At 42.9% G+C, this 22,820-nt stretch overlaps 1 protein-coding gene across 2 annotated transcripts; it reads left to right on the plus strand.

Moving 5' to 3' along the window:
• Positions 1–52: 52 nt before the first annotated feature.
• MAP3K8 (mitogen-activated protein kinase kinase kinase 8) lies at positions 53–21,521 on the plus strand. 2 transcript variants are annotated; one of them, XM_074833255.1, is made up of 11 exons: positions 53–179; positions 492–620; positions 828–937; positions 5,357–5,481; positions 6,401–6,761; positions 9,512–9,676; positions 11,186–11,447; positions 13,294–13,400; positions 17,588–17,740; positions 18,370–18,616; positions 20,126–21,521. In XM_074833255.1, exons 3-11 carry the CDS (start codon positions 896–898, stop codon positions 20,257–20,259), a joined length of 1,596 nt encoding a protein of 531 aa, XP_074689356.1. In that variant the 5' UTR covers positions 53–179; positions 492–620; positions 828–895; the 3' UTR covers positions 20,260–21,521. The 2 variants fall into 2 exon arrangements, with proteins under 2 accessions (XP_074689356.1, XP_074689361.1); XM_074833260.1 differs by lacking the exons at positions 53–179; positions 492–620; positions 828–937 and adding an exon at positions 2,375–2,465.
• The last annotated feature ends 1,299 nt before the right edge of the window (positions 21,522–22,820 follow it).

Genomic DNA, 22,820 nt, shown 5'->3' on the forward strand with positions numbered 1-22,820 from the left:
TCCGGCACTAGCCTCTGCGCAGGCGCCGTTCGTCGCCTTCGACGGCGGCCGGCGAGGCTCAGTCTTCCTCCATCCGGCGCGGAGCCGCTCCCGACGTACTGGTCCGCCCCTGGGTTTATCGGCACGACCTTGCCCAGGACGGGACGGGCTGTTGCTGTCGCCGGGGCGTGTGAGAGCAGGTAGCTGCCTGCTCTGGCACGAGGGAGCAAACCTAACCGGCTAGGCCAGGCCAGGCCTAAGGCACGTGGGTGCAGGCAGCTGCCTGCTGGTGTGAGGGGGCACACAGCGGCCTAGGCCTCCTGCGTGCCCAGGTGCTAGGGCCTGCGGTCACCCCTCGCGTGAGCCCCACCAGCCACGGGCAGGAGGGCGAGGGTGGGTGTGGAGGTGAACCCGAATGGGCCGATGGCCAAGGTGATGGGGGACAAATGTAGATTTTGGCAGACTGACTGTTTAAGAAGGGGAAATAAAACATTTGTCTGGTCCCATGCCAGGGATGCGACAGTGGAGTTACTGTCGAGAAGGCAGTACACACGTTCTGCGGGATCAGAAATGCAGTGGTTGGGGCACAGAGCTGCAGGATGCCTGGGAAGTAGTCACTGGCCTACAGCACGCTTCACCAGGTATGAGCTGGAGAAGATGTCATTTTCTTTAGTATTTAAAAGCATTCATTTATGTAAAACTTGTGGGTGCATCTGTAGTGTATGTTAGGGGCAATGTGGCTACTCCTGTGTGAGCGGGTGTTCAGAGCTGTGCTCATGGTAGCTTCCTAGTAAGTCAGGGTCTGTAAGTAATTGCTGTGACCTAATTATCTTAGTTTTGTGTCCCAGGATGATCCTGAAGAGAGAGAGAAGATTGCTTTTAAAATACTGCATTTCAATTTATATCCTACGTACGCATGCCACAGAGCAGAAACTTGTGTTTCCTCCATGTCTCCATGGTGAGTTTCCTCTGGAATCCTATGACTTACCCTTCCTAAATTCATTGATGTGGAGAGAGAGAAACTCCTCCTCTTTTCCCCTTTGAAGCTGGTCTAAAAAAGGAAAATGGTTTCATTAAAATTAATTGTGGGTTTGGGAAAACTAATAACCCAAGCAAGTTCCTGAAAGAGGATACCTAAGGTATCCTAGCGTGAGAGCTGCTACAGGTTAAGGATGTGTTACTCAGCTGTAACCTCACACTTTCAAGGTGCTGCCAATTCCACCCTCTCCTAGACCTGGCCTCTCCCCTTTCTACCTCTCCTGTAGCCTACCTTCTTCCTCAATCCCCTTCATTTCCTTCCTCTGTTTTTTCTTCCTTTAATCATCTTCAACTTTCTTGCATTTTTTTGCAGATGTTTCTTAGCAAATGCACAGAGTAGTGCAGTTGAACAAGGTCAAACTCAACAAAAAAAGATGTTTGCTGATGTATTTATCATCTGTATATTTTGGAGAAACTGCCATGTGTGAACAGAGGTTAAACCTGCTAGCAGTGTTCCACATACTCAGTTATGATGCTAAAGAAAACAAAATCAGGTAGCAAGTCTGTCTGAATCCCTGCATATTTCAGAATGTCATTTGTGCCATACTTTGGAAGATTTTGAACAATGTAAGAGAGGTGGCAAACATATAACCTTTAAACACGGGAGTCAGTGTGTCTGGATAATATAAACAGAAAAGGAGTTGTATGTACTAATAATAAACACTGGAGCCTAAGGTGAGTGTTTGTCCTGAGACTGTAATGAAAGTTTTGCCATTGACTTCAGTAAGCAAATAGTCATTATAGTGCAGATAATAGACAGAAAATACAGCTTTTGTCTCATGAGACCTTGAGACAGGTTCAACTCATCAGCTCCTAGTGCTGTGGCAAGTGGTTTTGGCGATCGAGAGGTGCCACTTCTCTCCTTAAAAACTAATTCTCTGAAGAGGAGCTGCTGAGCAGCGCAGTCCTGGGAGAGTGACTGCCTTTGATGAGAAACAAAACGCAGGTCCTGCCCAATTTTAGCAATTACCAAACTGACGCTACTGCCTCCTGAAGTATTTTAATTCCACAGCCACTAACAAATCCTTCACATCGTTGGCCTAAATTCCACCAGAGCTTCCGCTGAAGTTTTACTCGGGTAATGCTTAAACTGAGCGTGTGCGGGAGGCTGTTGGGAAGGGGCTCGCCGACGCCCCCCGCCAGCGGCAGGCCAAGGCCGCCGCCAGCGACGTTCTGGGGCGGGGCGGGAGCGCCGGAGCCGCGCTTGGCCCCGGCCGCCCCCCGCTCCGCGCCCGCGGCAGGGCGGCGCTGGCTCCCGCCTTCCAGGAAACCGAAATAGAAACCGCGGCCGGACCGCCCCGGGCCCGGGCCCCCGCCCTCGGCCCGGGGCGGGCGGCGCTACCTGCGCCCTTCCCCGCCCCCCGGGAGTCTCCCGCGGGACCCGGCCGAGCCGCCCCGGTGCTGGCTGAGGGCGGGCGGGCGGCGCGGCCTCTCCCGGCGCCCCGCGGGTAAGCGGCGGGGGGAGCGGGGCTGGGGACGGGACGGGAGGGGGGCCGCGCTGGGCAGAGGCGCCTGGAGAGCCCCGACGGGACGGGACGGGACGGGACGGGACGGGGCTGCGCAGCCGCCCCGCTCGCCCCCCGCGCAGCCGGGGATGGGGGTGCGGGGGGGGGGGGGGGCGTCGAGCTGGGCTGGTTCCCGCCTGCCCTCGGCCTCCGGGTCAGCATCGCCTCTGCCCCCGGAGTCGTTTGATCTGCAGCACCTGTGCTGAGCCCCGGGGGGCTGCGGGGCGGGAAGGGGGCACCCAAACGCTTCCCTGCTGCACATGAACTCTTTGTCAGCGCTAGGAGATGTTTCTTCTTGTTTCTTTTTCTCCAAGTGAAAATCTAAAATGACGTGGGAATTGAGATTGTTGGTATTTCTCGTGCCTTAACAGAAGAACTTTTTTTTTTTCAAAGGGATTGTGTTTTTTAAGGTCTGTCGACAACTTTTCTTAAAAGGACTTTTTTTCATCACTGGTGGACAATTACTTGCCACTTAGCCCTGAAAAATTATTCCCTAAAAGCAGTACAACAAATCTTTATTATGGGTTTATGATTGTGTTGAGTCAGTCTGTGCAGGTTTTGGTTAGGTATGGGGGTTTTTGTTGTTATTGGTTGGGTTTTTTTTAAACTTTTATTGTAGGTTTGGGGGGTTTTTTTTGTTTTGTTGATCCTTGACACAAAAAAATCCCACAGGAGCTCAGAAGTTTTGTATCCAGTTACTCTTATTTTAGTGTAGTAGATATAAAGATGCTCTCAAGCAGCACACTTCTGAGAAGAAGGAGTTTAAGGAAAAGCTACTCGTGATAAATAGCGAAATAGACTCTTGGCTTGCAAGTTACTCATGTGATGATGTTGAAATAATAGCAGAACTGGAGAAAAGAGTTTTGTGCTTTAGCAACCGACTTAAGTGCTTACACTTAGTTTTATTTTTCCACTGTAAGTAAAACCAGTTTTTTTTAACTGAGAACCTAAGCACAGCATACTTAGTGATGTAATTTCTTTTGGTACCTGGATTGTATAGAATGATTTAGAACATTACTTGAGTGCCCACCACAGATATGAATACAGGATTTTTGGGATAAAAAGCAAGAATGAATTCCCTATTGGCAAATGCGCACCTTTTTTGTCAGTGATGGAAATATAACACTTTGGGAATACTTTTTGGAAATTGAAGCATAATTTAAAAATCAGCTTTAAATAGTATAGATGCTGCTGTCATGTAAACATTTAGTGTTTAGAGTTTGCTAGATATAGGGAAAAATGAAGGGTCTGCAGCCTTTCTCAAGCACTAAAAGCACTGAGACTATGCAGGTTATAGTCCCTTTTTGTTGTTCAGAGCTTTTTGGGTAGTAGTGAAACTTGAAGATATTAGTATTGTGCTGTAGTTTGGGAATATTTTGAAGAACAGATCAGGGCTGGCACTTATGGAAAGCTGCATTTGGTCTAAACTGTACAGATGCCTTATGCATGAAAACCTTATCAGAGAGTGAATTACTTTAATCATGGTACATATTTGTCTTTATCCACAAAAGGCTAGAGCATCTAGGGGCTCATGTTTTTCTTCAGAAAGTCCCTCAGGACTCGTTTCTAACTTTACCTGACTACACATGCAGTCTCTCAGTTCCTTTTATGACTGGACTGTTTCTTTTCTCTCCACCCCCACTAATTCAGCACTAAAAAAAGCAATCAATAGAAGTCCTGCTGTGGGAAAAATAGAAATCTCATTTATAATAAAGAGTAAACATTTTCAGGCTTTGTTAACAGCCTTTAGCTTCAGCACAGAGCAGGAAGGTGGGATGCTAGGGGTTAGAAAGCACCGCTAGCATCTTTTATTTCTTGCGTAGGTTGGAAAAACCTGACCTCTCTCAGCACCGTGGTTACAAAGCCTGGGTGCTCCCCGCTTGAGTGGTGCTTGTGACTACAAGGTTTCCTACCCCGCTGCCCTAACATTAGGGGTGCCATCAGGCTGACTTGAGGCTGGGTGAGCTGGTGTAGAGTGCTGCTGAAAGTTGCTGTGTCTATCTTGGGGAGGTAGGGGGGCAGGGTGCTGCTCTGCCACCGTCACCCCAGGGGTTTGCAAAGGAGCTCGTTGCATCGCAGACGCTCCCCTTGCCTTTTCCTATGCTGCATCTGCTGAGCTGTCATGTCCTGCCTTTCGAACTCGCAACACGTGGTCTGAGTTTCTTTGCCAAGTCAGCCGCGTCATTTTACTCGGTTTTCTTCAATGTAAGAGCTGACGTAAATATTCTAACCCATGAGAAATATGTGCCACAAAGCTTCCATGTCCTTGCAGGGAGGGTAAGAAAGATAATGATCATAACCAGAAACTGTACCTGGGTAAATGGCATTGCTTCAGGGCCTCAGGGGACTGAATCTGCTGCTTGTCTGTGAGATAAATAGGTTGTGCTTGCTGCTTTTTGCTTTTTTTTTTTTTTTAAAGTATCTTTTTGTCTGGTTGTTATCTTTTGCCCAAAATAGTTGGTTGCAGTGGATTATGAAAAAGGGAAATGAGAACTCTCTAAACAGGGCGTGCTCTACTCAGTTCTGCTAGAGGAAAAGATCTTTCTCTTCTTTGCTATTAGCAATCCCATGAGGCAGGGAGAATAAAACTCAGGACCTAACCATGGAAAAACTATTTTGCACTACTACTTGGAAATCTGGATGATCATACAGTAGCCTGATTCCTTTTTGAGCTGTCATCTTTTTCTGCAGAAAAATCCCCTGTTATCTCAGCCTTGTGATTACTAATTTTTCTTTCCATGAAGCCTGTGAAGCAAATGATCATATGAGTGTAAACCAGTCCTTCTGCTTGAGCTGGTATGCCATGCCTTTATTTGTTTTGCTTTTTTTAATAGACTGCTACCGAACGCCGTGAAATTATCATTGGTGGTAAATACGGGTTCAAGAAACATGACGACTTTAGGGATTATATTGAGACGTTTTTGATGGTTTTGTGTGATGTAACCAGGATAAATATAAGGTAAGTGCTCTAGACATTTACATGTTGAAAACTATTTGTGTAAGTATTTTAATGACTGACCATGCGTATGTGTTAACTTAAATATTCAAGTTAAATTCTCTGGCTTAAAGTAGGAACCTGGGATGGGAAGGGACTTTTTGGAATGTTAAACCCAGTCTTGTAGTGAAAGTCCACTTCAACAAAATGGTCAAAATTTATCTTAAAAAGTTATTGTTAGGACTAGTGAGGTCAGAACAAACTGCTGGAAACTGCTTCAAAAACTCATTGTTTTATGATAACTCAATTTCTGACTTTCTTCTGAAACTGGTGAAGATTTCAGTTCATCTAGTTCTGATCAGTTATTTGCAAAAAAGATCAGTTGTTGTATCTCAGGTGGTGACTGACTTGTGCTTTGTACGGTGATACTAACAGATGCTTATTACTAGTGGAACGATCTTATTCCATGACCACCTTCTCTTTCTGGGCACATCACATAAATTGCTTATAAAAACTTGGGGATAAACTAATTGAGTACGTTTATATCTATTTGTCATTCATTTCCAAATAATGAATTCCTTCATTTGTATTGAGGGTGCTCCTTCATTTTTGCATACCTAGAAACTTGTTCATGCTTTCTTACTGTGCCAGTTCCTCTAACGAAAAGCTTTATCAAAGTAAATTATCAAAGTAAATTCCTTCTTGATAGGGGAGGTTCACTAATAACTTCTAAATAAAATTTCACTCGCAAAGACTTTTTCTACATTTCTTCTCCATTCAGTCTACTAATTATGATTTTCTTCATAATACAAATCCATAATTTTAAATCTAACTGTATAATGATGAGCTCTCTATCACCCTGATCACTTCTTTTCATTCTTACTTTGCTAAAACAAATTTAGGTGAAAAGTGTTTTCAGGTTTGTTTCTTTCTTTTTTTCCAGGAGTGGTTTTGCAAAGTGGACAGTAATGGAGTATATGAGCACGGGTAGTGATAGCAAAGAGGAGATTGACTTGTTGCTAACTAATTTAAATATGTCTGAGGTGATAGACATCATGGAAAACCTTTATCCAGGTGGAGACCTTGCAGTCTATGAAGACAGCTTAATTACAATGTGTGAAGAGGCAAATCAAAATGAAGAACGTGCGGAATCCTTATTATTTTGTGAAAGGGAGGTTTCTTTGATGTCCTCCGTCAAATACGGGACTGTGGAAGACCTGCTTGCTTTTGCAAATCAGGTGTCTAACACTGCCAAACAATTTAAAGGATGCAGACAGCAAGAATCTGGAATCCTCTTGAATATGGTATGTCTCTTTTCTTTTTACTTGAAAATCAGTAGGCCTTAGGAGATAGAAACTTTTAATGAATCTAAATAAAGATCACCCTCAGTTCTGGGAGTAACAGTCATGCTGTTGTTCCGTGTGCAAACCTGGGACTGGAGGGCATCTCTGAGGTCATTAAGTCTAGCCCCTGCGGTCTCAGGCAGCTGTGGAGAAGCGTTTGTTGTTCAGAAAGATCCACTCTATGTTGCCTCTCAGAATTCCTGGAGATTAGAAAACATTTGCCCGCATTGAATACAAACTTGAGACACGCAGTAAAAAATCAAAAGCTAGAACTATGATATGGCTTACAGGTTACCCTTGCAGGTAAGGGTTTTCCACTGCCTTGTGTTCATGCAGTAAAAAGTTCATTATGCAAAACTCCCAAATAAAGGTCTAGGATCTATTTTGGTTTAGTTACTGAATTCACTCTATCTGCACAAAATGTAAGAATTAGTAATGAAAGGAGAAAAAGCGTATAGTATCAACTGTGACTTTCAGAATTACAGTATTATGTAATATCAGACACTGCTAAATTCAGCTATAGATGCGTTATTTTGAGATATGTTCATTTTTTTCTTAAAATGATTTGTGTTCTATACAAATTAGTGACACTGGACTTCTATTTAAAATGAGTTGCTCTGGAAACAATCAATTATGAAATGGAAGTTTATTCATACATGTGTGTGCTCTACATCTGTCATCTTAAATATCTTGCATGTAATGTGTTTAGATGTGAACATTGGCTTGAGGCTTACTGGTTACTCAGGTGTGAAAGAGCACAGGGTATTGCTTTATTCTGATTTGGAGGGAGCATTGCACTATTGCAAAACAGTCACTTTTAAACTCTGCAACACTGAAATTACACTAACATTAAATGTTTCTTAGGATAGACACTGTTCTACATACTCGTGGTTGTTTTGCTTGCATATTGTTTCTACAGATGCATGCAATTGGTATGAACCAAGTACTATTAGGTGCACGTGATCCCATTAAGCAACTGAGGATTGGAGGCAGGGCATTACCTGTACATGCATTTCAACAGGTGCATCTACATTGTAAATATTTACAGCATTTTAGTTAGGATCAGGAGTGTCTGTGATTGCCTGATGACCCTCACTGACTGCACCGTGGCTTGCGTCACAAAGGGTCTTGGAGCACACAAACTGGATTTCTTTCAGTTGAAACTAAACTGGAGCCTGTGTTACAGCCACAAACGAGCATTCACTCCACAGGACCAGACTACGAACTAGTCCTGAAAGCCTCCTGAAAGTGTGAATAGTGTGGTGGTTGTTGCTCTCTTGCTCTGCAAATCCACTCCACCCAGTCTGTGTTACTTTCCAGGATAGGTGTAACCCGTGTGGGATATCTAGTCTCAGCCTCTTGGAAGTGAACAGGCAGGATGAACGGATTGCTAGTCTTTACCTTGGTTCTGATAAGTAGAGGAGAGGCTCATCCTGCATATCAAGCAAGATACTTTTAATAAAAAGACACACACCCCTCAACAGCTACGAATTTACAATCCCCAAAATTAAGAACTTTGAAGAATTAACTTATTTCGCATAGATACGAGTCACAAATGACAGTTTGAGCAGTCAAGAAGTTACTTCCCTAATTGAAAAACATGAAGATGGTTAAAGCACAGAAAGATCATGTGCATAACATCTTAAAAAGAAATCTACACCCAATAATCTTCCTAATATGCTGTTATTTTAAAAAGGGTAGCTGAAGAGCTCAGTGCGTGAGGCCATGTGACATACATAAAGTGATAATAGATATCCTCGATCTGCTCTTACATATCTTCAAGAATCTTGATAAAGTAGCAGTAAACAGGTTAATGATATTCCAGATGCTGACAATACTATGTATCCCTGAATGAATTAGAAGCATATTCACAGGAAACATTATTAATTCTTTAGCTGAGAGATTATTAAGAGACTGAAAAAATATCATCAAACCTCAAGCACTACTCACATGGCTGTAGTTATGATTTTGGTCTCTCTCTGTCATGTGCAGAGGGAGGGACCTGTTTCGGCAGAAGATTTAGAGCAAGATACTGACTTAGACACTGAAGGGCTTCCTGGAGGAGCCCTCCTCAACTTGTTGATGGTATAGAGAAACAAAGCTCCCAGAATTACCCACCTAAAGCAGAAGTGTGAATCCTGCTCTTTTTTTTTTTTGAACTACAGTATAAAACTAGAAGGTGTCTGCTAAAATCACAGCAGACTTCTTTGACCTTTTACTAAGCAACAGAAACTCTGATACAAGACGGAAAATTAAAATGTGTTCCCCTAGCAGTACATGTGATATTAGGAAATGCTGAAACTCTTGCTCACATCATATAAGATAGCCTGTGAGTAACAGGTATGTGGCATAACAAGTTAGCAGATTACAGGAAGGCCAAACATGTGCAGGTAAACCTAATAACAAGAGGTGGATAATTTCATTAACCCAGCTGCTGTTGTTGTTGTTTCAAGACAATTAATTGCAACTTACACTTTGTAAGTTAGTCACTGGAGAGAAACGTGGATGCCTGGGCTGTGAATGAATGCCACACCTCACATGCTGTTCCCATTTGGTGTTTCTAAATAAAGACTGCTGAACAGATCGCATGTATCATGCACATATATAAGTGATATATTTTTTTTTCCACTACATGTGTAAAATTAATTAGGCTTGAAGTAGTTTTAACTTCATTGTGATTTTTTTTTTGTTTTTTCAATTTAACTCCACAGATCACACCCAAGAATGGGCGCTATCAAATCGACTCGGATGTGCTCCTGTTTCCATGGAAGCTGACTTACAGGAACATTGGCTCTGATTTTATTCCTCGGGGAGCTTTTGGGAAGGTGTACTTAGCCCAAGATAGGGAAACCAAGAAACGAATGGCATGCAAACTGGTATGTTTGTTCAGTAGTTTTATTTCTGAGCAAATACTGTACGACATAGTACATACAATATATTTTCAAATATGTCTGCATCAAATTCCACTGTTAGGCTGATGATCATCTTGGTTTTGTTGTCCTACACAAGGTAGGAAAAATGCACGTTTTTAACTGTTAACTTATTGTAATTTTTTGGCTCTGAGACTGCAAAAGTTTCAGCATTTTGAAAGTAGCTGGAAGTGTGTGTAACTGCCATGGGCAGGCATGCTGTGGTGCAGGGGTAGAAGAATTTCTACTTGTCCCTCACAATGGTAAAATATCAGCATGAGATCATGTCCCTGCTGAAGGTGATAGCAAAACCCTGTTGCTGCCAGTGGTTTTAGGAGCTTGTCCGTTAACTGTGGTCTTCAGACATAAGTTTTCTTTAATCCAGTGCCATTAATGACACTGAGAGCTCAGCTTACGTGCAACTCTCATTATGTTTTGGGCACTGGCTGAGTGTAAGGTTGTGAGATGTCTCAAGAAAACTGCTGAGCACCCCCTGTTTTTATACAAGCCAATGTTTTCTCTCAACTTTACCTTTCAACATACTGTTCTGAATTGAGTAGTAAATATTTAGGGCCAGTGAAAGCTCAGCTGGGACACTGCTTTATATCCCCCTACTCATGAATAAGCACCTGCATTACTTGTGTGTGAAAGAGTTTGGAAGGCTGTTGTATATCTTTCCCTTGCAGGCAGTGTACCACATGAGGACAGATTTAGTTTGCCACTCCTGCATAACCCACTGCAGAATTAAAGCTTCCTAATGTTTCTGAAAATACAAACAGTATTTCTCATTGCAATAAAAATATTGGCCTCTTATTTGGTTCACTGCCACAAGTCTCAGGGAAGAAGAATATAAAGAGCGGTAGTAGCCTTTCCGTGCGTAAGCAAACACTGCTTTTTATTGTCTTGGCAATCTGCCGCCAGTACTTTTTAAAGAAATATAGTGCTGCTGGGTGCTCACTTTAAAGCAGGTTTCATTTCTTGTAAGTCATAAAGCAGTGCTGGTAAGGATTGAATTGAGGTCAGTAATGGTCCTGAGCATGGTTAGTCAGTAGACTGCTGAGCACTACAAGTGCTGATCCACACGTTGGACAGGTGTATAGTTCTGGTAGAGCAGATGAGACTGCACAAAGCTAATGGAAAAAGCAGTGGGGTTTAATCTCCTTCACCAGGAAGTTTGCACAGCGCTTTTGCGTAACCACCGGATTTTGACGGGAATAACTCTTGCTACATTGCTTTTTCTGGAAGATTGCACTTTTTATTTGGGCATGATTCCAAAAGCTCTCTCATCTTTAAACAGGATGTATCTCAACTGGAAAGGAAGAACAAATCGCAGGATCAAACTAAAACTCTGTATTTTAACAAGTGGATAGGAGTGCTTTGCTTCCTTCTTCCATTTTAATCTATAGGATAACTAGTGTTAGTATGGATAACTTGTTTCTTGAGCTGCTTTTCTGTGGTTTTGTTTCAATGTCCTAGGTCCCAGTGGAACAGTTCAAACCATCGGATGTTGAAATACAGGCATGTTTCCGTCATGAAAACATCGCTGAATTATACGGTGCTATTTTGTGGGATGAGACGATCCATCTTTTTATGGAAGCCGGAGAGGGAGGATCTGTCATGGAAAAGCTGGAGAGTTGTGGTCCTATGAGAGAATTTGAAATCATTTGGGTGACAAAGCATATTTTGAAAGGACTTGACTTTCTCCACTCCAAGAGGATTATCCACCATGATATCAAACGTATGTGTGTGTAATTCTTGGGGTGCTTTCTGGTCCAGGCTGGGCTGGGGCTCTGGTGGAGAGCCTGGGATTGAGCCAGGGTGTGTAGCCTCGCATCTCTGGGAAGGAGGGTCGGGTAATGCTCAAAAAATGACAAGGTCAGGTTCTGGAGATAATAATTATTTACACTATTAATTCACTTCAGCGGAGAGGATGATTCAGAAGTCATGGTTCCTTTTCCTTTCTTCAGCAACTCAATTTGAAATAAAACCCTAAAGAAAATGAGCAAAATTATCGGTCTGTGTTGAGCCAGAAGTTTCCCTCTCTCATGCAAATTCATCCTGAGTGCTTCCATGCCCACATTCCTCTTGCACCTTCTTTTGGGTTTTGTTTCTGCATGGCTGTTCCTCAGTTTGAGACACTTTGGAACTAACTATGTAATTTGTACTGTGTTTTTCTTTCAACAATTACTGCAAATTTTAGTATAGATTTGCTTTTCAAAAGCTCTGGGTATTAACACGTATAAATAACCAAAACGTATTGCTATTAAACCTAAATTAAATATATTAATATTAAATTGCTTTAAAATTTAATTTTAATGCATTACATTTAATTCAATATTAAATACTGTTTCTCTCAGCACCACCTTCCCCCGCAGACAGATAAATTCTGCCTTTCTAGTTATAGTGTTTCTAATGAAGATGTATCTCTTCTGCAAGTTAATTTTTGCTAAACCTGAAGGTTTAAAATAGAAATATTCAAACTGAAGTGAAGCTGGGGCTGGGTACAGTCACAAACGGTTAGCAGAGCCTGTTGCGCTGTGGCAGCGTGACCCTCTGCACTGCTTTCATTTGGTGTTTAAAATCCGTATCTTCAAAGGTATCCCTAAAATTATAAATTTATTTATATAGTTTTGTAGCACTGGTAAGGAGGCAGGTATGCGAAGGATTGCTCCAGGAACCAGTACCACTGAAATCAAGCTTGTGTCTTCTCACTGGATGGTCATGGTGGGCACTGTTGAGATGGAAAATGACCCAGTTTCCTCTGGGAGAAAATGTGTTTCTGTTGTGTAACTTGGAGACTTCATTTGTCCACATCTTCTAAAACAGAAAACAAGAATTTCTCAAGGCTTACACAGAGCACTGCCTTCATAAATTTTTGATCAGAAATACAACTGCAATGAAAGCCTCTGAGTACAAAGTCGTGCCTTAGGCAGAGTTTTATGAAGGAAAGTGAATTAAGCTCCTAGATATTGCTGCAATTCAGTGGAAGTTTGGAACTTGCTGTCTTTTATTACTTTTGCAGCCATACTCTGTCCTCTGTTGTCACGCTGAGCTTCTTTCACTGACCGGTGCATGAGACTGGTGTGACTGCTGTAGAGGGGCCTCATTTCCCCTCTACTTCTGTCTTCATTTAAATCATTAGTGTAGAGAAGCCTCTTGGTAACCAACAGTTATGTTGTTCATAGCCAGACCTGCGCAGCATGCTGTCTACCTTGGAGGCCGTTAAACATCTTCAGAGCAAGCCTTGCTGTGCTGAGGTGTCTACCAGTCTTCCACCTTCCTTTCTTACTCTCAGTCATTTTCTCTCTATATCTCTTTTTTTTTTTTTTTTTAAAGCTAGGAAAATGACCAAACAGTGATTTTTTCTTTTACATAAACCAGTCCGATTTGATTTTTGAGACATGATTTAAAATTGGAATCACTAACAGACCTGTTTTGGCTAGGAGAAGGTTTGTGTTGGCTAGAGAGACTGGTTGTGCTCATCTCCCTTTTCAAGCTAACATCCGAATGAAACAGGCATGTTGTAAAATAAATGCCCAATGTGCTAGAAACTTAAATGTTGTCATTTTTGTTTTTTCTTTTAGCAAGCAACATTGTCTTTATGTCAACTAAGGCTGTTTTGGTGGACTTTGGCCTAAGTGTTCAAATGACTGAAGACATTTACTATCCCAAAGACCTTAGAGGAACAGAGGTAAGAAGCTAGAGGATCGAAAGCCCTTATGTTGTATTACTCCCCTGGTTATGATCCTTAGGCTCAGATTTGGAGCTTGAGGGTAGAAGCTTGGGCAAAAGAGTTTTATAATACAAACAAGCATTAATATAATCTCAATTATTTTTATTTTCAACTTGCTGAATGGAGAATCAGGTGTTACACTTTGAAAGCCATGTCACCTTCTCTGCAGTCGCATTTGTTAGCGATTATTAAATCTGAAGTCAAAGAGAAATTGGGGTTCACTGAAGTCAAGCAAAGGAACAGTACTCTGAGGAGGGTTATTTGCAGTGGGTCAGCTGCTGGTCAGAGACACTTCAGACAGGAATTTATTCTTTGCTCTAGCAAAGATTTCTTCTGAGATACCAGCTGTGGACTAGGGTGACCTGCTCATCGCAGTAGTTTGACTCCTCCTTTGAAACCACAGAAATTACAGACCTCCGGGTTTCATCCCTTAGTATTTCTAAGCTCTGTTCCCCATCTACATGTAACCCTCTTGTCCTTTGGGGGTTGTGTATAGCATGGTTGATGATTATCTGGTAAACTTGCTTAGACATTACAGTGATGAAGGTGGGGGCCTTTTAAATGGTCTCAGTGCCTTTGACTCTGAACATGCGCAGAGGTCCTGCATGCCGCTTGGGCTACACCGATACCAAGGTGTTTCCAGGGCTGGAGCTTTAGCAAACAACCAAGCAGCAACAATTAGCTTGGATAGCTGCTGCAAATGTGGCTTTGCATGCTCTCTGTTGCCGGAGGAGGTTGTTTACAGGAAACGCTTCAGCTGAAATGTTGGCACTTACCATTTTGATAGTCTTCCACAGCATAGGCGTGTGTTTAGCGGAGATACGTGTATAACTGACAAAGGGCATTTCACTCCTTGAAAGGGTAGGATAAAACAAGATTTCAGAGAATGTCAGGCTTGTTTGTTTATTTTTTCAAGATATTTAGGAAAATACTTGAACATTTATTTTCACATCTTTCTACTCAGGGGAGTTAAGAGCTTAAAATGCTTACTGTACTGGAAGCAACATGCTTTCTGGCATTTAATGTATGTGCTTTGTGGGTTTTTTATTTTGGTTTGGTTGGGTTTTTTTGTTTGTTTAAGGGGGTTTTGTGTGCTCTTAATGAGAATAAGAAAAATGGTGGAAATGAGTTGGAAGCCCTGGTAAGGTATTTCCCAAGGATGGACATGTGTGTAAACAGGAAATTTCCAGGTTTGTGGAGTGGACTGGTTATGATCCATTCCTGGTTGTTGGAGGACAGGCCAAGTTCATGTGGGTGAGAACTGTGAAAAACAGTTCTTCATTTAGTAGGAAGGAAATTATTCCGCACTGTTGAGCACCTGTAGTCATGTCCTGAGAAAGCAGATAATCCTTGCAACCCTGAAACATGGCGGTGCTTGGTGTTTGCTGTCTCAGGGGAGAGGTAGCCAGTCCTCGGGACTAGCAATCCTGCTGTTCTGCTGCAGCATCGCAGGCCAGAAGTAAGGTAGCAGAGAGAGTGCTGTGAAAGGAGATTTTCAAATACCAGTCAAAGACTCCTAGAGACATCATGAGTGCTAGTCTGTAGGTTTTTCTACTCAGTCTTTCTCCTAGGCATCTTCTTCTCCACAGTGCCAGTGTTCAGCCTTGTGAACACTTGTACCTAATCCAGTCACCCACAGATGCCCCCTGTAGTCTTTGGTAGCACTGGCTTTCTTGATTTTTTCAAAGTAAGATCTTGACCCTCCAAAGTCCTCCTGAGGTTTGCAGCCCTTACTATGCAGCCTTAAGAAGTGGGGCAGTTGTCCAGGAATGCTGTTCCTGCATGTAGTTGTGCACCCCCTTGTTTAGGGCTCTATCACTGCCATGCAGCATCGTGCCTGTGAACTGGCTGGTTTCTCTTACATCTGGTATTGGCAGGGACTCGTATCCATGAAGGAAGGAGCAGTTGGAGTTTTCTTTCTCTTGTGCATGTTCTCCTCTGGGAGTTTAGGATTTTTATTTGCTTCTGTAGCACAGAAAGTGTGAATGTAGTGAATCTTCTTTGTGTTCATGAAAATGAATAGTTGCAATTCTGGGCAGAATGACTGAAAGATGGTTAGATTTTGTTTTAGTTGGTGTAGCATGAAAACCTGGGTTTTCTGAACAGTATGTGCGCAGGGCACACAGCGCCAATATACCATGATTGTGATGAAACTTCTCTGCAGGAAATACTTTTTCTAGGCATTTGCTACACTTTGTTATGCTTCTGTCACTTTGTTAAAATATATAAGCTTCAGTTACAACCATTTGAGGGGAGGAAAAAGTTGTCTGTTAAGGTTTATTGAATGTGAAAGGTGTGATTCATTTTCAGGAATGCTAAACTAAAACTAGCACAACATGAAGAAAAGGACTGCTTTTTAGCTGGGTTTTGTCTGTGGTCTGGCTGGCAGACAAGTGCCAGCCCAGCAGTAGGAAGGAGTGAGAATGGGAAGGTATCCAGGGCTTGGACTGCCTCCTTTGGTGACAACAGAGTCTTAGGCCAGTCTAAATCAGTCTGAAATTGCAGCTTTGGTGGACATCTCATTTTTTCTTTTCATACCTGTGCAATCAAGGTGCACCTTGACCATTTTCACACTTTGACTGTAACTGCATTCAGGTTCTTGTTCCAGTATCTTTGTTCCCTCAAGAAGGCAGCTGCTTTTTGTTTATATAGATTTCACTCAAGTTACAGTGTATTTGCTAATGACTATTTTTTACAAAAGTAGAAATTCTGCTCTTTGCTCCTTATAAGACTTAGAGGTAGTAGATGCAGATGCACTTACACTATCTTAGCCCAGAGGAAAGCAATGGATAGGATTGAGTAACAGCTGTAGACACCTGCTGAACCTTTGCACACGCTTCCGATCTGAAGCTTTGTTTGCAGATACAGTATGTGATTTACTGGGAAATATTCCTTGGAATTTGCATGAGCCCTACAGCCGCTCTCAGTCTGTGGTAATAAGTAGTCAAACCATGCGGTGATGACTTAACTTCCTGCTCGTATGTCAGTTAATGGCTTTTAATGTGATTCTTTGTGGTAGGATGACTTGAACTAGTTAAAAGTTCTGTTTGGCTCCTTTAGAGGGAAATTGGGTGAGGGAAAAGTAGAAACCAGAAGCAAATAGAGCTGCTTCCTAACCTAGAGTGTTGTGGGCTTTGCCCACATTGTGTTGAAACCTGCTCCCTTGGCCAGTGGTGGTGGCAGAGCTGTGTAGGCAGCTCCTGCCAGCCACGGGGTGTGCCTCCTGCATCCTGCCTGTCTGGTTCTCCTCCAGCTGCACTCCCAGCTGCCTGGAGCTGGCAGGAGCTTCCCACCAGATCCTTCTGTAGAATCTTGGCAAATCCAAGCATTCCAATGAAATGTTTGGATGGAAACTGTATTGTGGTTTAGATGAGATTAGAATTTTGGGGTTAAAAAAAAGGATGGAAGAGGGATGCTTGCCTTAATAGCTGCTCTAGGGTAACCTGGTGGAAAGGGCACGCAGCAGGATTTAAGAGACCTGGCTTTTAATTTATGCTTGCCTTAGAATTGGCTTCCGTTTCTTAGGATAATGCCCCAACATGCAGGTTGTTGGATAAGGGGGGCAGAGGAGAAGACTAAGGAAGACAGTAAGGTGTCCGTCAGTTCTGTCCAGAAGAGTTGTATAGTATCCAATGAAACAGGGATTTGAGGAGTAGACTCCTACCCCCAGCTGGGTGGCTAGCAGTGGGGTCGCCCTCTCTCTTTAGCCTAGTGCATGCTCATGTTGTTCAAGCAGAATGGAGTAGTCTCAGCGGTGCCCTACAAAACAAACTGGCAATTCAGGCACCTCCTTTTGCTGTGGAGAAATGAGGTTCTTGCTATCCAGCTGAACAAAGCAGAGCCATGGCTTGAACCTCAACCTCTCACAGCTCAGCTAAGACCCGTAGCGACTGAGCTGTGGCCTGTCTAGGGAGGGCAAACCTGGAATGAGTTTGTCCAGGTGCCAGACCAGAAAATCTCTGTGATTGTGGTAATGTGCAGAGCAGAAAAATCTTATTCCTCAGATGGTGCTTGGTCTCTAGGCTGCAGGGACTAGCAGGATGTATCCCTTTAGAGAGGGGTTTCCCAGATGACAAAATGTCACGCTTCATCTTTGCTTGTTGTTTTCCCCTATTGATTAGTCTTTTTTTGACTGTTCTTCACAGATTTACATGAGCCCTGAAGTTATCCTCTGCAGAGGACACACAACAAAAGCAGACATCTACAGCATGGGAGCTACTATTATTCATATGCAAACTGGCATCCCGCCCTGGGTGAACAGATATCCTCGTTCTGCGTATCCATCCTACCTCTATATTGTAAGTGTCTTTAGCAAAGCTATAGCTCAGTTTCAGTTGAAGAGTTTCCTGTACTCTTGTTGGGAAAGCTCCACTCATATAAAAACTATCATAATATTTGTCAGAGAGATGACATCATCCCTTTTGCTTCAGAGGAGGGAAGGAAGAAGTGGGTTTTGATCACTTAGGGGAAGACAGAGGCTGAGCTGGAGTCATCTCTGTGGTTTGTGTTACAATGTACAGGCCTCGGTTTACTGCACGGACGGGGTTAGAACAGCGTGAAACTTGATTGAATCAAGCCCATCTGTGTTCCACTTGTCTGTTTTGCTTAGAAGTTGCAGATAAAAACTGGAGCCTGGCAAACTTGATTCACTGGTTCTTGCAGTGTGGTACAGAAATCTGGTGAATTTACATTGCACCAGATTTTAGGCTTGCTTGGAGTTACTTTGAGTTTTTAAATTTATGATAAAATCTGATTTTAAAAAGGTGGATTTTGTGCAGTTGCATGTTCTGTTCTAATTGACCAGCCCAGCTTAGGGAGGTGATGAATTGTAAGTGGGGAATTCCCAGACCACTCGTGGTTATCTGTGACTTCCTTCTCCCATTGATTTTAGAATAACTGTTTCAATGGTCTTTTTTTATTCCAACAGATACACAAGCAAGCTCCCCCCTTAGAGGACATCGCTGAAGACTGCAGCACTTCCATGAGAGAGTTGCTAGAAGCAGCTCTAGAAAGGAATCCTAATCATAGGCTTTCTGCAGCAGACTTACTGAAACACGAAGCCTTACACCCACCCCCAGAAGAGCAGCCGCGGTGCCAGAGTCTGGACTCAGCATTGTTTGAAAGGAAAAGACTACTCGCGAGGAAGGAGCTGCAGTTGCCAGAAAACATTACAGGTAATGATATCAGGCTTACTTATCTTGCAATATGTATATTTTACTTTGTTTCAAAACTTGATTTGAGTGAGTGTTTAGAAACAAATTAAACTCAAAAAGCTTCTGGAAAGAGACCAGTAGAAATCCCAATCAGATGACATCAGACCCAGAGCTCATTAGTGTTATGTAAAACGCCCATTGACTTCAACAGGGGAAGAACTTAGCCTGAATTCTGCATCTCCGGAAGGGCTGGCTCATGAAAAAGCCCTGGCAGTCATTCAGGGCGCTTTGTGAACTATAGGTTGCTGTCCTTAATTGCCTTAATTTGCCACAGTATTAGAGATGTTTTATTGATACTAGTGATTTGTTAACAACAGAAAAAAGTCCAACAGCCACCACCACCAAATTCAACACGTTCTGCCTTCTTAAAGAAAAAGACACGCACAAAACCGTAACTGTAATGTTGCTGAGTGTCAGCAGTACAAGCCCTTTGTTTTAAAACCAAAAATGACTGTAGAATAGAACACTGTTCCCCTTGTGCATTAGTTAATGCTTTATGAAGAATAATACACGAACCAGTTAGGAAGCTCAGTGTGTCCTCAGATAATACCAAGCCTAAAGGAGATTTAGTGCCAGCAACCTGCTAACAGGCTTCAAAATGCTTTTCTTCTGAAATATCTTAGGAGGGTTCTGAAAAAAAGCATATAAAAGCTGACCCCAGGCAAGTGGTTTATTTGACTGTGATAAGTATTTGAAAAGATACCTATGCAAAGTTTTGGGTGCTGTAATGCATAATTGTTGCAATTAATTCACTTAACATTTAAATCAATCACAGCCTTTGCATCTAGAATGGCATTGCTCCTTCTGGATTTTGTCTTTGACCGGCTCAGGCCATCTGAATCAATTCTTTTGAAGATGAAAAAATATTTGACCATTAAACTGGAACTTTAGGTGCTTGAGATTCCAGGACACTCATTGTACAAGTATTCAGGGGAGTTCTGCCATTGCAAACCAGGTTTGGTTTCTTTAGACCTGATGTAAAAGAAAAAAAAAAATCTGAGTCTGATGGTCCCATATTTGTTTGGTATTGTCACACCCAGCAACACAAAGAGGATGTCATCTGTTTAGATGAAAATTCCCCTGTAATGAAGGGGAATTCTCAGCTGACAGAAAGTTAGTAGGTTTTTTTTTTTCTTGCACCAAACTGCTTTAGCACTATGGCTCAGAGGATGAGGAAGCTCTGCCTAGCTGTCCCAGCTGATGGAGATTTTTTTTGAAATAGTTGAACACACTTGCTGTTTTCAGTAGCAAACTGCTTGCCTTTCTTTGCCCTAGAGTTGTGGGTTGATTTGTTGTCTCTTATTATATTTTGAGGTTTATGTTATATTGTCCTTAAAAATGAAGTTTTCTAAACCACAGATAAATAAAAGCAAATATTACACCAATTATTCCAGTAATGTCTACAACCATGAACTGAACTAATGTAGCTATTTATGCAATAATGACATGCTTTGTATCTTTCCTTTTTAGATTCATCTTTGTGTACTGGGAGCATGGAAGAGTCTGACCTGCTGAAGAGGCAAAGATCACTCTACATAGATCTTGGAGCTCTAGCTGGTTACTTCAATATTGTTAGGGGACCACCAGCCTTAGAATATGACTGACTCCGTAACATTTTGTGTCAGGTCAGAAATGGACCTCTACCTCTTAAAACTTGATTTTAAGACTTGATTTTCAAATTTGTACATAAAAATATTGCCACTGTAGGCTGTCAAATGTGAATTGTGTTTAATTGCACAGATGGTTAAGCTAAACCCTTAGGGGCTCTGATAAGCTGATCCCAAGCAACAATATTTGTGTGTCTGCTGGTTGACCAACAAGAAGATGGCAAAAAGAACAATGCTGGGAATGTCTTAATCCAGGATATCTTCCTGTGCTGGGCCTTGCACTTTTATAAAACTTGTAATATATGCTTGCAAATACTGCCATGGGGAAAAAAATAATTGAGCATGTGGGCTGTAAGATTCAGTCTCTCTGAGCTGTCCTTGGAGAAAACCTTCCAAAAAAAAAAAAAAAGTCCTTGATTTAACCAGTCAAAGACTGGTTCAGTCTTGTTCTGTCTTTGAGACTTGGCCAGTCTCTGGTCATTCTTAATGAAAATCAGGTCCTCCTTTAAGCTGAGCTAATGTCTTTCAGCTCTTTCTGGGGTCAAAGCATCACTTGGTTACAGATGTGTTTTAACTTTGCATCTTCCCTGTGCTGTCAGAGCTGAGCAGGGCACTGTCCCCGTTTTGTGCAGGTGGAGGGAATCCTTCACTGGCTATATGGGTTAGCTTTGGGAATAGCACAGCAAGCTGGCCCTGACAAAGCACAGTGGTGACCCCACCTGCTTCCTATGTTACGGCTACTGCAAGGATATCTTGGGTAGTACTCAAAGGTAGATCAAATGTTACTTCCTATTGGTAACAGTGGGCAGGCTCCAGACTCTTGCTTTTTAATACGCTAAAACTGTACACGTGTATAATTGCTGTGAGTGCTATGGTTTGGAAAGCGTGTCATTAGTGACAAGCTGTGTTTATGTTCCTATGGAAATGGAATTACCTTGTTCTTGCTGTGTCTCATACATTTGAAACATGATGTTTTGGATGATAGTAAAACTATGTAAACTGCATAGTTCTGTACATCCCATGGGATGAGAACGTAAACTTTTATAAAACCCTCTTTGATGCTTAGGATGACTCTTTATAAGCATTTGTGTTAAAATGGCATACTGTGTATGTTGTACACTGAATCTTTTCTGAAGCACAGTCTCTTTTTCATATGTCTGTTATTTAATGCTGCTCCTACATAATACACAATCTTAAACAGATGATTTCTAGTTTGATACTGATATGGTCAAATGAATAAATCCAGCTCAGTGCCTTGAGACGTGGTCACTCTGTTCTCTCATCTTTGAAAAGAATGTGGGGCTGTAACTGTATTTGGACCAACCTCCCCTACCATGGCCCAAGGATACTACATGCATCATTCCACAGAATCACAGAATCGTCTAGGTTGGAAAAGACCTTGAAGATCATCCAGTCCGACCATCAACCCAACATTAACAGTTCCCAACTACACCATATCCCTCAGCGCTATGTCGACCCTACTCTTAAACACCTCCAGGGATGGGGACTCCACCACCCTGGGCAGCCCATTCCAACACCTAACAACCTGTTCTGTAAAGAAATGTTTCCTAATACCTAGTCTAAACCTTCCCTGGCGCAACTTGAGGCCATTACCTCTTGTCCTGTCACTTATTACTTGGTTAAAGAGGCTCATCCCCAGCTCTCTGCAACCTCCTTTAGGTAGTTGTAGAGGGCGATGAGGTCTCCCCTCAGCCTCCTCTTCTCCAGACTAAACAACCCCAGTTCCCTCAGCCGCTCCTCGTACGACATGTGCTCCAGACCCTTCACCAGCTTCGTTGCCCTTCTCTGGACACGCTCGAGTAATTCAATGTCCTTTTTGTAGTGAGGGGCCCAAAACTGAACACGGTAACCGAGGTACGGCCTCACCAGTGCTGTGTACAGGGGTAAGATCACTTCCCTGTCACTGCTGGCCACGCTATTTCTGATGCAAGCCAGGATGCTACTGGCCGTGGCCACCTGGGCACACTGCTGGCTCATGTTCAGCCGGCTGTCAATCAACACCCCCAGGTCCCTCTCTGACTGGCAGCTCTCCAGCCACTCCTCCCCAAGCCTGTAGCGCTGCTGGGGGTTGTTGTGGCCCAAGTGCAGCACCCGGCATTTGGCCTTATTGAAACTCCTACAGTTGGCCTTAGCCCATCGCTCCAGCCTGTCCAGGTCTCTCTGCAGAGCCTCCCTACCCTCGAGCAGATCAACACTCCCACCCAACTTCGTGTTGTCTGCAAACTTACTGAGGGTGCACTCGATCCCCTTGTCTAGATCATCAATAAAGATGTAAAACAGGAGTGGCCCCAAAACCGAGCCCTGGGGGACACCACTCGTGACCGGCCGCCAACTGGATTTAACTCCGTATATCTTCACACTATGCTTAGTAATAAGTGAGCAGGTTACCCAAAGCAATTACAGTTTATGTAGTGCCAGATACATTGCTCTTTTTAGGCACATCCACAGGTCTAAAAAGTATGAGGCTTCATGATAAATATCACTTCAGAAGACTGGTACACAATCAAGAAGTAGCTGTTCGGGTACACTGAACACCA

The sequence above is a fragment of the Strix aluco genome, chromosome 1 (genome assembly GCF_031877795.1).
Source record: "Strix aluco isolate bStrAlu1 chromosome 1, bStrAlu1.hap1, whole genome shotgun sequence".
NCBI classification, from domain to species: Eukaryota; Metazoa; Chordata; class Aves; order Strigiformes; family Strigidae; genus Strix; species Strix aluco.

Bases quoted from the DNA above. Each gene is read 5' to 3' on its own strand.
- MAP3K8 (XM_074833255.1), top strand. From the start codon at position 896: ATGCCACAGAGCAGAAACTTGTGTTTCCTCCATGTCTCCATG. The intron at 9,677-11,185 runs GTATGTTTGTTC...TCAATGTCCTAG, and splicing joins AACGAATGGCATGCAAACTG to GTCCCAGTGGAACAGTTCAA. The intron at 18,617-20,125 runs GTAATGATATCA...TTTCCTTTTTAG, and splicing joins GTTGCCAGAAAACATTACAG to ATTCATCTTTGTGTACTGGG.